At 47.9% G+C, this 16063-nt stretch overlaps 1 protein-coding gene across 1 annotated transcript in view; it reads right to left on the reverse strand.

The window, feature by feature from the left end:
- Positions 1 to 6663: 6663 nt before the first annotated feature.
- The window catches only part of Pkp1 (plakophilin 1), a 47868-nt gene continuing 38468 nt past the window's right edge, over positions 6664 to 16063 (reverse strand). The window contains 7 exon segments of the mRNA NM_001394216.2: positions 6664 to 8916; positions 10935 to 11041; positions 12036 to 12123; positions 12648 to 12834; positions 13096 to 13249; positions 14383 to 14559; positions 15248 to 15403. Coding sequence (NP_001381145.1) covers positions 10967 to 11041; positions 12036 to 12123; positions 12648 to 12834; positions 13096 to 13249; positions 14383 to 14559; positions 15248 to 15403 — 837 coding nt within the window. The 3' untranslated portion in view covers positions 6664 to 8916; positions 10935 to 10966.

Below are 16063 nucleotides of genomic sequence, written 5' to 3' on the forward strand. Positions count from 1 at the left end.
GTGTGTATGTGTATGTGTTTGTGAGTGTGTGTATATGTATATAGTGTGTTTGTGTGTGTGAGTGTGTGTATGTTCATGTGTGTAATATGTGTATGTTTGTATGTGTGTGAGTGTGCATGTGAGTGTGTGTATGTGTTTGAGTGTGTGTATATGCATATATAGTGTGTATGTGTATGTGTGTAGTATGTGTATATGTGTGTGTGTATGTACAGTGTGCATGTGGAGCATAGAGATAGACATTGGGTGTCTTTCTTGGTCCTTGGGTACCTTATTACTTTTCTTTTTAGACAGGGGTGGGGAGGGAGAGAGGTGAATGCATATGATATATGTGTGTGCAGGCACACATGCCTCTGTGCATGAGCAGAGGCCAGAAGAGCCAATTAGGTGACCTTCTCTATCATTCTTCACCTTAATTTTAAAGACGGGGACTCTCACTGAAGGGTGACAGTTAGCAAGCTCCAGTAGTCCTTCTGTTTCTGCCTCCCACAGCTCTGGAGTCACAGGACTGCCTGTTCATGGCTGGCTTTTTATGTGGGTACTGTAAGCACCTTTATTGATGGGACATCTTACCAGCACTACAATGGCATTTTATTCAGCCATAATGAAATTATATCATTTGCAGGAACATGGATGGAACTCAAAGTCATCATGATAAACGAAATAAGCCAGATTCACAATGGCAATTGTGTTATGTTTTCTCATATGCAAAATGTAGAATACAGACACCTCATACATGCATACACACACCACACATACTACACACACATCACATACATACCACATACACACCACTCACACAGAGACTACACACACCACACAATCACTACATACACACCACATACACACATACCACACACACACCACACCACTCACACCACACACACATACATACCTACCACATACACAAACACAACATACACCACACACATCAAACACATCACACAAATACCACACACATACTACACATACCACACAAATATAGACACTACATATACACAGGAGACTCTCTGAGAAGAGGAAGGGAATCAATGGGAGAGGGTAAGAGAGGAAAACTAAGTAATAAGTAATAAGGAAACCGAATAAAGCACATGACATATACATATGATAAAGTGCATGACATGTTATGTATGATAAATGTATAAAGAGGTCATAATGAAACCCACACTTTTGCATAATGAGTATATGCTAATGAAACAAAAGCAAGCACGTGAACCAAACAGCCAACCACAGAAACCCCCTAAAGAATACCATAAGAGGGGGCTGGGGATTTAGCTCAGTGGTAGAGCGCTTACCTAGGAAGCGCAAGGCCCTGGGTTCGGTCCCCAGCTCCGAAAAAAAGAACCAAAAAAAAAAAAAAGAATACCATAAGAAGCAGGGACTTTCGATGATAGTATTCATTGGGAAATCATAACAAACAGGTGTATGTGAACCCTCAGTGAATACACAGCGTAGACAGTGTACGTGATTCACTCAGGGAGAAAATATGTCTGACATGAAACAAAGTGGCAATTTAGTTGGTTTGAGATTATATGGAATACAGAATAGAGAATATGTTCTTTGCTTATAATGGATAAATAAAAAGTATCTAGAATTTTCCCAAATGTTTAAAATTAAGTAACATTCTTCTTTAAAACCCACAAGGAAACAAACAGAAAACTTACAAAAGAAGTAAACAATATTTGAAAAGTTATAAAATTCAGCCAAAACAGTGCTAAGAAGTTTAAATATTTAGAATGCTTGAAATCAATAACCTACGTTTCAATGTTAAAAATCTAGAAAACACTGGGTGTGGTGGTCCCAGCACTCAGGAGACAGAGGCAGGCAGATCTCTGTGAGTTTAAGGCTACTTGGTCTACATAGTGAGAGAGAACCTGTCTACACACACACACACACACACACACACACACACACACACACACACACACACACACACACACACACACACACACACACACACACTGAGAGGGAGAGAATACAAGGGAGAGAAAAGATCAGAACTACACAACAGTGTTGCTCCTTTGGAGGCAGCCGACACTGGAGCATGCGCAAAGGCGTTTTTCCGGAGGCGTTGCGGACATGGGAATTTGGCTAGCACAGGTGTGTGCATTTGAATGGTGCACAGAATGATGTTTGGGGTTTGTGCATTTTACTGTATCTGTATTTTACCTAAGAGGGAGGAGGGGAAGAAAAGGGTAAAATTAAAGAAGCATAAGCCCAGGCTGGGGCCACCTTCCTTCCTTCCTACATGCTCCTCAGCGTCACTCCACCCCGCAGGAGTAGCGCACCATCTGCAGGCAGCCTTGGCTGCTCCGTGCCTCTTTCTACTGCTTCACTTCAGTTTTCATTCATTCCCTTCTCAATGGCACAGGGCAGCCAGGTGTCCAGTCCGTGAGCCTCTACATGCTCTCCCCTTGCTCTTCTCATCATCTCTTGGCTTAAAAGCCCTCATGTTTTTGTTTACAAAAGTCTGGCCCAAATTATGCTAAGGCCTCTTTAGAACATGGGGGCACTGGGACTAGTTCGTTCCCTGTATTCTTGGATACACGAGAAGAGTCCTGTTTGTCATATTAATGCATAGCAAGTCTGAGCTTGTAGCCGGACTCTTGGCTACTTTGTGGGTTTTTTTTCTTCCATCCTTATTTTGCCCTTTCACCCACCCTAACACGAGGTAGGACAGAAAGATGGATAGAGGGGAAAGAGAGAAAGGTACCCCCCCCCCCACCACCACCAATAAAATCAGGAGTAGGAAAGGGAGCAACAATGTCACTAGACTACTTCCTGCTGATTAGGGGCATTGAGTTCCTTGGGTTAAGTTTGATCTTCACTGCCAGCATATCTATTTTCTTCTTTTTGTCTCCTCGCCCATGAGTACTTGACAAATTGTAACCAACAGCATCCAGCCACCAACCAGCCAGCCAGCAGCTCCCCACCGTTGGGCTCTAGTATTCGTTTACCCTCTGAAACGCTCTGAGAATTCCAAACATCACACACTTGAAACTATCTGCAGCTGTCAAAAATCACACCCCTGCTAGAGCATGAGGCAAGGACATACAATGTTGGTTTGTTTGTTTCTTTCTTTCTTAGAAGCCAAAATTCTCACTACACGAGCTCGATTACCTGGGTTTGAGACAAGGATGGGCATCCTGGGTCTCAGTCATTTGCTTCACGTATTTCTCTCTTGATTCAAGAAATGTCTGGGAAAGGGGCTCTTGTCCTTCAAAAACGTCTCTCAGCAAAAATAATTCCCCATAGCCTCTTTCAAATTGAGAAAACCCCTTTGTAGATAGCCTGTTTCCTGGCCGCTTTGAGGTTATCCTCTCCCCCCATGCACACACACACACACACACACGCACACACACACACACAGCACACAGCACACAGCACACAGCACACACAGGTCCTGTCTGGTTCACTCTGCCTGGCTTCCAGTGTTCCTCAGCCCCAACAAAGGAGAGAGCTGGATACTCAGCAGGATGTGGAGGGTGGAGCTGTTATCACAGATGCCAGTGGAGGAGGTGCATGCTAGGCTCACTATCCGGCTTCCAGGTCTTTCCTTTGGAACTGATCCATATCAAGGTTACAGACAGAGTTGGAGGAGTCTGTCAGAGTTCCCCTGGCAGGTAACAATCCTTGGATCCCAGGGCGGAAAACAATAGGGATGGCCAGCATGAAGAGATCTCCTCTCTCCTCTCTTCTTCTCTCCTTCTCTCTCCCTACCCCTTTCCCTCTCTCTCCCTCCTCCCAAACAATATGACCAGACCTCGCATATGCACATAGCTGCATGGATGACAGGAATCCCCATGGAAGCAGTTACTCAGGCTTGCTGAAGCTTGAGGCTTGTGGTCCCTGTATCGGCACTCCCCCTGCTTATGCCCACAGACCAAGTGGTCAAGTCTCCATCTGTTGGTTGCAGTTTAATGGCCCCAGAGTGCTAGAATATGTCCCAGAGGATCCATCACTGTAGCCACAGCTAGCCTCTAACTCACTTTGTAGGCAAGGATGACCTTGAACTCTTGAATCTTCAGTCTCCGTCTTTCTAGTAGTGGGAAAGTTGGGATTCCAGATGTGTGCCACTATGCCCAGCAGAAGCAAAACTTAAAAATTACTTACTAATTAAGCAGTATTGAAGTTTTTTTGTGTGTTTTTGTTTGTTTGTTTTATTTTGTTTTGTTTCGAGACAGGGTCTTAGTTTATATATCAGACTGGTCTTGAACTCACAATCTTCCTGCCTCAGTTTCTCAAGTGCTGGGACTGCAGGCATATACTATTACATCCAGTTTTATGCATTGGTGTGGAAACACTCTATCTCTTACCACTGCAAAATTTCTTAGTGTCTGACTAACAGAGACAATAGCATGTTAGAAGCATAAGGCATGGGCTCTCTGCTAACCTTGCCCCCCCCCTCACCATAGGAGGTTCCTCAGCTTCCACATGCCTCTTCAAGATGGTCAACCTATCACTCCATGACATACACACGTGCTGACCCAGCAGGTGTCTGCAGGATGACTAGTGAGGGTGGAGAAGACATACTGGGGTCATGGAGCATTCTTTGCCTTGAAGCCCTTGGCTCATTAGTTCTATATTCTAACCAACCAAACCAGCCAGCTCTGGGCTAGATGATGCATGCTGTAGTTCCTGGCATCTGATAGCCAGTCTGTGAATCAGAACTTTTATTTTCCTGCATGTCTGCACAGCAACCGCGCCTCATGGGACGTGTAATCCTGTGCTGTCTCGGGCTCTGTGAACCCTGATTCATCACAGCTTTGATAGTGTGTAGGACAGCTGCTTCCTCCGCAGTCTTCCCTATCGTGTTCTGATATCGGGACTCAGGAGCACTGGGTCTGGTCCAGGCTTGGTACTTCTGTAAACTTCCTGTGTGACTGAGCTGGTCACTTTCTCTCAGTTTTTTTTTTTTTTTTTTTTTTTTTTATCTGTTGATTGGAATTTGATGCTCCGTGCTCTGCCTGGGTTACTAAGGCGAAGCACACATCCAAATAGAAAACAATGCCCCAAGGTTCTGAAAGTGAAAGGGTCATTGTGTGGCTCTTCAAAGAGGAAGACTGTTGCCCAATATCTGTTCACACGTTTCCAGCTGTGCTGGCAGCAGAAGGCACTGCCTTTTAGAGACGGATGCTTCAGCCCGCTGAAACCTGAGGGTGGGGGGTTCTGGCCCCACCCCAGGTAAGTTGTAAGAGGAACAAGTGGAATTGGCTTCAAGGTCAGGCATGTGGACCTGTGTGGACACGGGCTCTGTGACACTTGGCCTCTGGGTCTTTGAAGCTTTTTCCTTCCCACTGTCTAGATGTCCTGTGCCCTTCCAGTCTCTTTTGTTCTTCCCTATCCAATCCTGGACCCAAAAGCCCTCCCATGCTCACCAGGCTGTTCCCCAAAGGATTTGCCACTCACTTGGCTAAGGGCAGCTGGATGAGGACTTTTATAGTCATTTGGCACTTCTGTGCCCACATCTAGTATAACACTGAATTTCTACACTGCTATGGTTTCCCAGTAATCGTATGTAATAGTTCTGAGAAAGCGAGTCAATGAGTCTATAAACTGCTTCCAAACATGGGCACATAAAGCTGTCAGACGATGGCAGTGTGTGCGTTCTGCAGTGTGCATGGTTGTGTAGGGACAGCAACCCCTGGGCATGCACCAGGAATGGACGCATCTTACCCATGTGCTATTGAGCTAAAGCTAGAATGAAACAGGACTTAGCACTGGCACCCGTTATAGGAAGTTCAAGATGACCAAATTGAAATATAATCTTAGAAGTCCAGGCGGTGCCATGCTCTCCTTGGGGTGGGGTGGAAGCAGGAGAGGATTGAGGAAGGCTCGCCAGCTGGTCCTGTACCATTTCTTGCTGTTCGGTTTGAAGACGGTCAGAGGTGTGTACATTTTAAGTTGTGTGATTTTGATCTCCGATTGTATTTTAATGAAAATATAAAGACGACACTTGCTAATTTTGCATTTGACTTGCTTTCTGCAGTCAGTACAAGTTCACAGGTCCCCACAGCATTTCCAGAAGCCCCAGCCTAGTGCATCTAATAGTGTGGGTCACAGAGAACCATAGTCCTCTCCTGGTCCTCAGCACCCTCTCCCTGGCCGTTACTGGACACCATGAGACCCCAGGGTGCTATAACGAAGGCCTTGTTAGTCATGACTCCTCCGGGATGGGGAAAGCTCTTCCCTAACGTCTTCCCTTTCAACCCAAGCACCCCTGATTTTCTCAGATGATGATGGCCCTTAGCCGATACCATGCCTGGGGTCTTCTACCTCCTTCTGTTCACAATCACTAGCAGCTGACATAAAACCCACATGGCACAGGCATTTTGGGAACCTGAGCTCCTAAGTCTTCCCCCTTGAAATTTTCCCTCCTCCAGCCAGGATGGCTGGGGCTGTGCTCACAATGACTTTCCCACTTGTAACCTGGGTGACATTAGTCACATCTGTTCCCTCCTAAGCCCTGCCTACTTGAAAATTAGGACAGCAAACCCTGAATCTTGGAGCACGGTGTTCACACGAACTACAGTGGATCAGGAATCTGTGAACACTCTTGGGTGACATTTTCAACCCTTGCCTGATACACAGTCAGTAGGCCGAGATGTTGGCGAGAAGGCCCTTCATCCCTGAACAGTATCCCGAATAATACAAGGCTTGAAAAACTTCAAAGAAACACTAAGCAGTTTATTGATTTCCTATATTTTGACAAAGCAAATACATGATGTATCATACAAGGAAACATACAAGATGGATCAAGGAGAATGAGGGCTGGACGGAGGGTCCTAGACACTGCAGCAAGCGCAAAAGTCAAGGAAGATACAGGGCCTCTGTCCTTTGGTCCTAAATTGTGACCTGTTTTAGGCATGGAAGTAGGAGACATATTTGATTTAAAACATGAAGACAGGTCTGGGATAAAGTCCAGCCAGCCCCTTACTCCCTGCTTCTAGGAATGTACTCATAAGTCCTCTTCATTTTGCCCCTGAATGACAGGCATATGTTGGGCCCAGCCTACCTGGCCAGCTTGAGGTCATGGAAGAAGTTACCATAATTGGCCTGATCCCTTGGTGTCTAAGACCTGCTTCATCCCCAAAGCAAAGCGTGGGCCCAACAAATCTTCCTCCCAGGGAAAGGAGAACAGCCCATGGGCTGCAGGAAGTGAGGACTGTGCTGGGGGTGTTGGGTGGGAATGTCATTGTTCAGGGCCTTTAACAGTTTCACTTGGTGACTTGAGCACTCTCCAAGATTCTCTCAAACTTACTGAGTAAGTGGACAGTCCTTACAGCCCAGGACCTGGGTATCCTTTCTTGGGTGGACATATACTATATGGGGCAGGGGTATGGTAGGTTTTATTTATTGTTATACTTTAAGTGCTTCCTTCAGACACTGTCTGTACAGAGTAGTGTGACAATGGCATGTTTTAAGAAATAGACTGTTTTGGATCCCAGTGATTGTCAAGGGAGATCACAGGAAGCATACCCGAGGAGAGTGTGCTGGGACAACATCCCACACTGGTATTGGAGAAAAGGTGAGGTAGGAGGCAGATTCCCATATGAGCCAAACAGGGAAAGATGTTGCAGACTTAAAGTGCCAGAGTACACCGGATAGATGACTTAGGACACCTCTCAGGGACAATGTCTCATGTATCTGACCTCCACCCTCAATGGACAGATCTTTTACTAGGCCACCCTGAGCCACAGAGGGGTTTTTCGGTCTTACAGCTGGGGTAAGAAGAGGGCTGGGCCAGGGAGCATTCTGTATCCTCCTCGAGAGAGGTGTGGCCCTGATCCCTCTTGTCCACTCAGCACTAACCACACCAGCGGAGAAGCACTAGCCTAGACATGAGGAGCTCCAGGGGGAAGGCTGAGCGCTGTCCCACCCAGTCATCCGTCCAGGGAGCTTCACACAGACAGGCTCACTCATGTGGTTCTCAGAAGTTCTTTGGTAATACAGTCTGCAGTGGGAAGTCTGGGTCCCTAGGGTTGGCCACCTCTACCCCACTAGGCATTTTGTTTCACAGAGACAGAGTGCAGACAGGACAGCCAGCGTTCATGAAGAAAGAAGCTAATGGCTGGGATGTGGGCTAGCTGATGCCCTAACAGGACACTTCCTTTTCATGGTTCATCCATCCAAATTCCCTTCTGTCAGCCTCTGGGTCACTCTCCCTGCCCCAAGCACTCCCTCACCTGACACTCAGCAAGCGGGGTCTGAAGCACATTGCAAATAATTTCCAGTTTTCCTCTCCTGTTCTGTGAGAAGCCTGAGCAGGCAGGTGCCCAGTGCCCACCTGTTCCCACCCCATCCCCTTGAGGAGACGAGAGAACACAAGTAGTCATCCCCACAGCTCTGGCTTCCAGTGCTATTCTTACTTCCTTTCTCCCAAAATAGCTGCTTGCAGACTCTCTGAAGTCTGGGGCTCCACTGGCTAAAACTTTCGTGTAGGTGCAGCCCATGTGTCTATAAAGGGAGACACCGAGAGTCCCCCGTGCTGCCTGTGAACTGCAAAGGATCTGCACACCCAGCCTGTTTCACTTGTTGGTTATGCTTTTAGGCGCGCACACACACACACACACACACACACACACACACACACACACAAACACATGCGTGGACACACACAGGTATACCGCACACACATACTTACATTATACACATTATATATATACTGTTTCTCAGAGAAGAAAGTATTGACATCAGATGTAAGCCCCCTTTAACTCAAGAAAGTCCCCCCACCCAACCTCCCCAACCCTATAGCCTGCCAGTTCCCCTAAGGAAAAAAAAAGGAATCAAAAATTATTTCCATCATCCACAGTTTTCAGGCTGCTCTTGGTTGCATCTGAACGTCTCCAGATACTGCCCAGGATGGAGCAGGTTACCCATCCTCAAGGCCTGAGGTCTTCTCAGCTGGGTCGTGTCTTTCTGGAAAGAGAAATGATCACATTAGAGGGCAGTGAAAGCTGGGCATGGCAGTGTAGACCTGTAGTACTAGTCACTTGGCTGAGGCAATAGAGTCACGTGTTCAAGGCCAACCTAGGCTACAGAACAAGTCTGAGGCTAGTCTAGGAGACATAGGAGGACCCTATCTCGGGACAAAATATAAACAAAGGAGGGTAGGCGTTAGAAGCCATTGGTAGAATATTTGCCTAGAATGTGTTAGGCTGCAGATTAAAGTCCCAACAACCACAACATACAGGTAGGGAGACATTGCCACACCGGAAGGTCTGACCCGTACTGCAAGCCGCTTCTCACTCACGCCTTCTCAAATGTGTCTGCTTCGATATTTAAGTTCTTGGCTTATCTATACGAGAAACCCTTTGAATAGCCACTTAAAAATAAATTTTTTCTGTGCTTCACTTCAGGGCTACTTAAGGGCTATCAGATCAGAATTGCTAAGACGAAAGGAAGGCCAGCATCCCAGTCGATTCTGGTGAGTGCTTAGCTTGCAAAGCTTTGACAGTGTGTAGGATTTGCACTTCCTGTCTCTAGAAGCATCACCTGGAAGCGAAGCTTGTCCACTCTAAGCACATATAGAATCAGCATGGGTTTTAGGAAGGATGGAGGGACTAGAGAGATGGGTCAGTGGTTAAACTCATATGCTGCTCTTCCAGAGGACTAGGGTTTGATTCTTAGTGCCCACGTGGTGGCTCACGACTGTCTGTAACTCCAGTTCTAGAGGATTTGATGCTCTCTTCTGGTCTCCTTGGTCACCTGGCTGTTACAGGATATTTGATCACACTGTGAATCCTAAGATTGTGTTATTTACTGAAAAAAACAAAGCTGTTTCTAGTTGTGGAGTAGCTCAGCCTTAGAACACACCTTCAATCCATCTGGCTGGAATACAGATATGCCCTTAGTGAAATACCTTTAGTCAAAAACAATGAAGGTAAAGTTAGTTTGAAGAAGGAAACACCAATGATTGAAAGTGATGTCTAATTGAGTGACAGACAAAGTGACGAATCAGAGAAAGAGTTTGACTCTCGTCAGAAAAGAGAGGAAAGGGAAGCTAGTCACGGGACAGTGCAGGACAGAAGGCCATTTTTGCAGAGACAGGTTGCAGAGAGAGAACAAGCTAGACACAGGTGAAGACAGAAGGAGCCAGAGAATGAGAAGGAGCCAGACGATTAGAACAATTCACTAGAGTTAATTTGAGGCCAAGCAGAGCAATTCAGGAGAAAGCGAGAGAAGCCAGATTGAGTCAGTCAGCTTGGAGAGAAGTTTGAGCCAGACCGACTGAATTGAGCCAATCAGCCAGAGCTCAGAAAGAACAAGGGCGAGCTTATTCAGCAGCAAGTCTCAGAGGCTGAAAACATTCTGGGCTTGGATAAGATTGTATCAAAGATAGAAGCTTCCAGGACTAGGCCTAGGTTAGCCTCAGAGATAACAATTTAATATTACAGGAAAATAAAAGTTACAAATCCATGTGTAAGCAAGATGCCCATACACATAAACAAAAGAGTTAGAAGAAATAAGAAGGAAAGCAAGCTGCAGCTGACCTAACCCAGACTGGCACATAACTGCGTACTATGTAACCCACCTGTGAATGGCACCACCTGGCTTGCGCAGTGAGTTACCTACACAGCTGTCCTCAGTGGTCCCACCCAGACTCCTGGCCCTTCCAGTGTTTTTTTTTTTTTTTTCCAGAGCTGGGGACCGAACCCAGGGCCTTGTGCTTGCTAGGCAAGCGCTCTACCACTGAGCTAAATCCCCAACCCCCTTCCAGTGTTAATAAAACATTACGTATCCCTAATGCCCTGTGATGGGACCACCTGTCTTCTCAGCTAGGGTTCTCCATGGCTGTCTTCTTCACCCTGTTAGTCAGAGCCCAACTGCCTGTTAGGCCAAATGATGCTTCTTCCTAACTGCACAGGCCCGGACTCCGAGAGGCTGTAGTGGTGATCTGGAAGCACCCCTTTGCCATGGGGCAGGCCGATTCTCACCTGCAAGTTGAACTTGCTTGCACACTCTCTTCTTAGAACCGGGAGGTGAAGTTTCTGAAGTTGTTGGCCCCAGCTATGTTTCCCATCATGTTCCTATCGAAACCTTGCTGCAAGGGGAGAAACAGACACGTGATTCATCATAGGACAAGCAGTGTGGGGCCTGATGCCTGGTCAGGAGCCTGGCCAGTGATTGATGGGGGGTTGGGGGGGTCCCAGGTCATTGTGGGTGGTGTCATCCCTGGGCTGGTAGTCCTGGGTTCTATAAGAGAGCAAGCTGAGCAAGCCAGGGGAAGCAATCCAGTAAGTAACATCCCTCCATGGCCTCTGCATCAGCTCCTGCCTCCAGGTTCTTGCCCTGTGTGTGTCTCCTCCACAACTTGCTTTTGGGTCATGTCCTTTTATTGCAGCAATAACTAAGACACCAAGGATGGTTTTGAATTCCTGTATCTCCTAGAGATTCTCCTGTGTGCCATGACAGTTGGCTTTTCTGGGTCTCAGGTGGCTGAGGACAGGCCTAGTGCTTCTCCAGAGACAAAGGTACATGGGCAAACTCTTTAGTCGAAATCGAAAGGGCACCATAACTAAGCCCTGAACCTTTCTAGGACATACTGTGTTCCCAAATGGCTGGTGTTCCCTTTGTCCCAACTTCTTGCTACCCTGCTCTAAGTCAGCAGTTGGCCCTTTGGCAAACTTTTATCTCCAAAGGTATTGACATTACTATCCATAACAGTAGCAAAACCACAGTTATAAAGTAGCAATGAAAATAATTTTATGGTTGGGGGCCACCACAACATGAGGAACTGTACTAAAGGGTCATGGCATTGGGAAGGTTGAGAACCACTGGTCTAAGTGTTCTCATGTTGGGCCTCTCTCGTCTTTCCTCCACCCCCAACATGCAAGACACCTGAGGTAGATCTTCTGGTCAGAGCCCTGCTCACACTCACGATGCTCAAATCAGCTCCTGACTCTCCCCTTGAGTCAGCCTCTCCTTGCTTTGTGAGGTGCACAAATCTTGCTCTCTCTTCCCAATCCGCTAGGACTTTAGTGCAGGGCAAGTGTGGGAAGGGTCTGGCCAGGAGGGCTGCTGGTCTATGCTCTTACCTGCCTGAGGACACTCTGCAGCTCCTTGCTGGCCCACATGTCAGACAGGAGTAGCCGGGCAGCCTCGGCAGCCTTAGGTGAGGAGGCACTATGCAGGTGGGAGGTGAGTTTGTGAGATGAGAGTCCTGGTGACACAGGAACACCCTTCCCTTGCCACCCGCCTCTTTAGGGTCCAGAGGTGTGGGGTGGCTCTGAGTATATGAAAGAGGAACTCTGAGAGGAACAGTGAGCCTGAGCCATCACCCAGTGGGACCATCTCACACCCCCCACCCATCTGGAGACACCTCTGAAGATGGTTCTCTATCCCTGGTTGAAGAAAGAGTCCCACAAAGCAAGAAAAACATTCTCATATAATTGGCCCTGATTCTTCTGTGCTTCCTGCTGACCCTCAGATAGTCCAGAGTCCCGCATGTCTCTCAGCTAAGGAGTAGACTGTCCCCTCTATGCATTTCAAGGACTTGGGGCAGAAGCCACAGCCCTTTAGCATTCAGCTTCTAGAACCTCTCCCTCCTCCTGTTCCCTGCCTCCTTTAGGCATCCTGTTCTCTGCTCCCTAAGTTCTACTGTGTGTTGGGGGGTGAGGGGGTGGGGATTAGGTCCCTCCTCTGCCCACCTGTTGCGGCACAAGTTGAAGACATTGTTGAGCATGCTGTTGGAGAAGTACTGCTTGGCCATCTGAGGCTGCGAGGTCATCAGGTTCCTCACAGTGTAGCAGGCAGAGGACAGGATATCTTCAGAGTTGCTGGTATTGCCGGTGTGGCTAGTGAGGAGTCTGGTTACCTCTGGGAACACCTGATTCCCTATAGTGAAAGGAGTTGAGGAATGGGGTCAGGAAGCAAGAAAGGTAGCCCCTCAAGGACCCACCGGGACTCCAATTCAGATGGATTTCTGTAGACTCACCTGTAAGGTGAGAATTCCCTCCCACACCTCTCTTGAGCCAACTTCCCCCAGCCCCAGCATACTTGCACTATGGAACAGTTTGAGGATTACCTTCTAGAAGGCTCTAGAAAGCACGGGCCTGTGTGTCCTGTGTGGATGGAAGAGAGGACAGGGGCTCTTACCCATCACTCTGTGCAGCACAGGGTGGCGAGACATGTTGCTCAGCAGAGAGGCCCCAGACCGCACCACATCCGAATTGCCAGATTGCAGGAGACGGGCTATTTGTGGCAAGCCCTTTTCCTTTATTCCAATCAACTGACTCATACCATTCGACATCTAAGAGAGAAGATCCAAGGAGGAGTTGGTCTGTGGCCTCCAGGTACCATAGTTAGTGGAGAGGCAGATAATCCCAAGCAAAAACAAACAAACAAACACCTCAAACCAACTAACCAACCAACCAAAAAACCCTAAGCCTTTTCTCTTTCATCAGCAAGTTGGGAGGAGACAAAATTGCTCAGGACTAGGTAACTATGAAGGGTCAGACTTTACCTGCCCCTGTGTATCCATCCCTGTGCCTGGTGGGGTCAATCTGAGACTCATGTGGGTAGGCAGAGAAAGGGTCATTTCTCTCTGTCATGGTGATTCAGGATTCGTGTCTAGACTAGCACTGTCCCATTCCCACTCACTCTCTCGACTCTTCTATCTCAGACACCTCTCTCCGTATCTGTTTACGTGAAACCACATGGCCAAGGGCAAATGACAACTGAAAAAAATCTGGTTATCGTCTTCAAAGTCTCCACTCTTTGTAGAGTCCAGTCCACATTTACTGACAGCTTGCCCGAGACCAAGATGGATTAAAAAGGATTTGGGTCCACATAGAGGTGGAACTGGCATCCCTTGCAAGCCTGCTCATCTGGATCTCAAACTGACATCTTGGTAAGACCTAATGTAGGCCAGTTTGGGGTCCTTTGAGACTCCAGACTCATCCTTCTCACAACCAGGGAAGCTACCTGACCTCAGGTTACCCATGTCTACTACTGCCCAAGTCTCTTTTGTCCTAACTATATCTAGGGAACAACAGCTAGAAACTACCAACTACCCTCTGGTTTTACCCTACACCATCTAACCCTTAAACTTCCAGGCTGATTCCAGCACCACTTTCTCCGAATCTGCCCGTTCCTCAAACTCGATTTACCTATCAGTTCATCAAATGTCCTCTACTGCATACACGGCTCAACTGGTCAGCCCCAAGGGCAAGAGATTATAATGTGGGCACTACCCAGAAGTTCTCAGAGGGCAGGAGGATGTCTGTCCCTGTCACTGCTCTGGCCCAAGGCCCAACATGCTCCCACCTGTAGCTCCAAGCTTACTCAGAGCCAGATATGTTTGAGAGACTCAGCCCGGGAAAGGATAGTCTGGTGGGAGATGCGGGGCAAAGGCTGGGGAAATGGGAGGGTGGGAATCCTCACCAGGCCCTTGCTGGCGGTCAGGTTCTGCAGGGCCCCGGCACAGGCCTCCAAGGTAGCGTCTTTCTTGCTCTTGCCCATGAGGTTCAGGTAGGTGCGGATGGCATCTGAGTGGTACAGCCAGCTGCTGCCCTTGGGGTTGGTCTCTTCCTCAGGGAGTGGGCAGTCATAGTTGTTGTTCTGTAGACAGACAGCACGTCAGTGAGGAGCCTGATGATATAACATACCCAGGCATTCTGCCTCTCCCCCAGTTTCAGGTTGTGGGTTCTGTTGGGAAGGATAGGGGAAGACTGCCCCCATGTTTCTCTTTCTTCTGTGCATCCCAGGACCCCCAAAGTGAGAGAACTGACTATGGATCTCTAGATGGTCTCTGGGGAGCATCTCAGAAGTATGTTCTGGGCAGCATCACCCCTGGGCCTCCAATTGTGTAAGGCCACACTAGGGGCTGGCAGCAAGATGCTGAGAATTTTAGCTACTTCGGGATGTCCAGGCTAACCTGGCTTCTACATCCTGGCTTTCGTCTATAGCGTCTTTCTTAGGAGGCCCAGGAAGTGCTAGGAACCTTTGCCCAAGATGGTAAGAGTTCTTTCTACTGTTTCTCTAATGCTCAAAGATCAGGCAGAGAAGGATGGTTGTCTCACTATACAGTAAGAAGAATGGAGGCCTGCAGAAAGGTTGGCCTGGGCTGCTACAGCCCGTGTGGGTTCCCTGCTGCAGTTCCTGGATCGTAGTATCCTTCCAAGAACAAGGCTTTGACCAGGACCCATCCTTAGGGTTGTTTTCTGGTTCCAAGAGGAGAGGGCTGCAGGAAGGTAGACCTGGTGGGTGCTTGGGGAGGGGCCCTCGCTCCACGGTGGGCACTACTCACCATCATCTTGTCACCCCTGTTGCTGAAGCAGCCAGTGGAGGACTTCTCGGTGTAGGCATTGCGGGTGTTGTACTCCAGCTGCCGGTAGCGGGTGGGCACCTCGGCGTCCAGGCGGTATGAGAGGTTATGCAGGATACACATGCAGTTCTCCACAGACTGGGGGCAAGGAGAGATGCCTGAGTACTGTGCCAACAGATTTCCGGGCCCGCCACCTACTCTGAGTATTCAGAATGGCCTGTACCACTGTCAGTCTGGAAAGAACTCACAGGTGCACCCTGGGAATAGGACATAATCCCAGCCTCTGTTACTTCCTGCCTGTCTGAGTCTGTACGACCTGCCACACCTTTATGGGCCTCAGCTTCCTCAATTGTAAACTGGGCGAGCCTCACTTCTCTTGGTTAGTGGAGTAGATTATGCACTAGGCCCTCAGTTCTGCATGCACCCACAGAATCAACAAATCGAAATTAGTTTTCTTTTAAAAGGCATTTCTAAACATATAGATTTCTTTCTAGGCATTATTAACAACTATTTATTTGGCCTTTATATTATACTAGGTTTTCTAAGTAACTTACAGATGATTTAAGGTACACAAAGGAGTGTGAACAGGTTATATGTGAATATACCCTCTATACGTTCCTTTTATGGAAAGGCTTGAGACTGTGGATTAGGTGTGCATGGGAATTTGGACCAACGTCTATGGTGACTGAGGGGCAACTGCACACGAAAAGGACCAATCATGGAGCCTTGCACATAGCACACATAGCAAGCAGTAGTGACCACTTACTGCTACCAACCACATGGGGGGCAGAAGACGAA

The sequence above is a fragment of the Rattus norvegicus genome, chromosome 13, assembly GCF_021556685.1.
Source record: "Rattus norvegicus strain SHRSP/BbbUtx chromosome 13, alternate assembly SHRSP_T2T, whole genome shotgun sequence".
Taxonomy (NCBI): domain Eukaryota; kingdom Metazoa; phylum Chordata; class Mammalia; order Rodentia; family Muridae; genus Rattus; species Rattus norvegicus.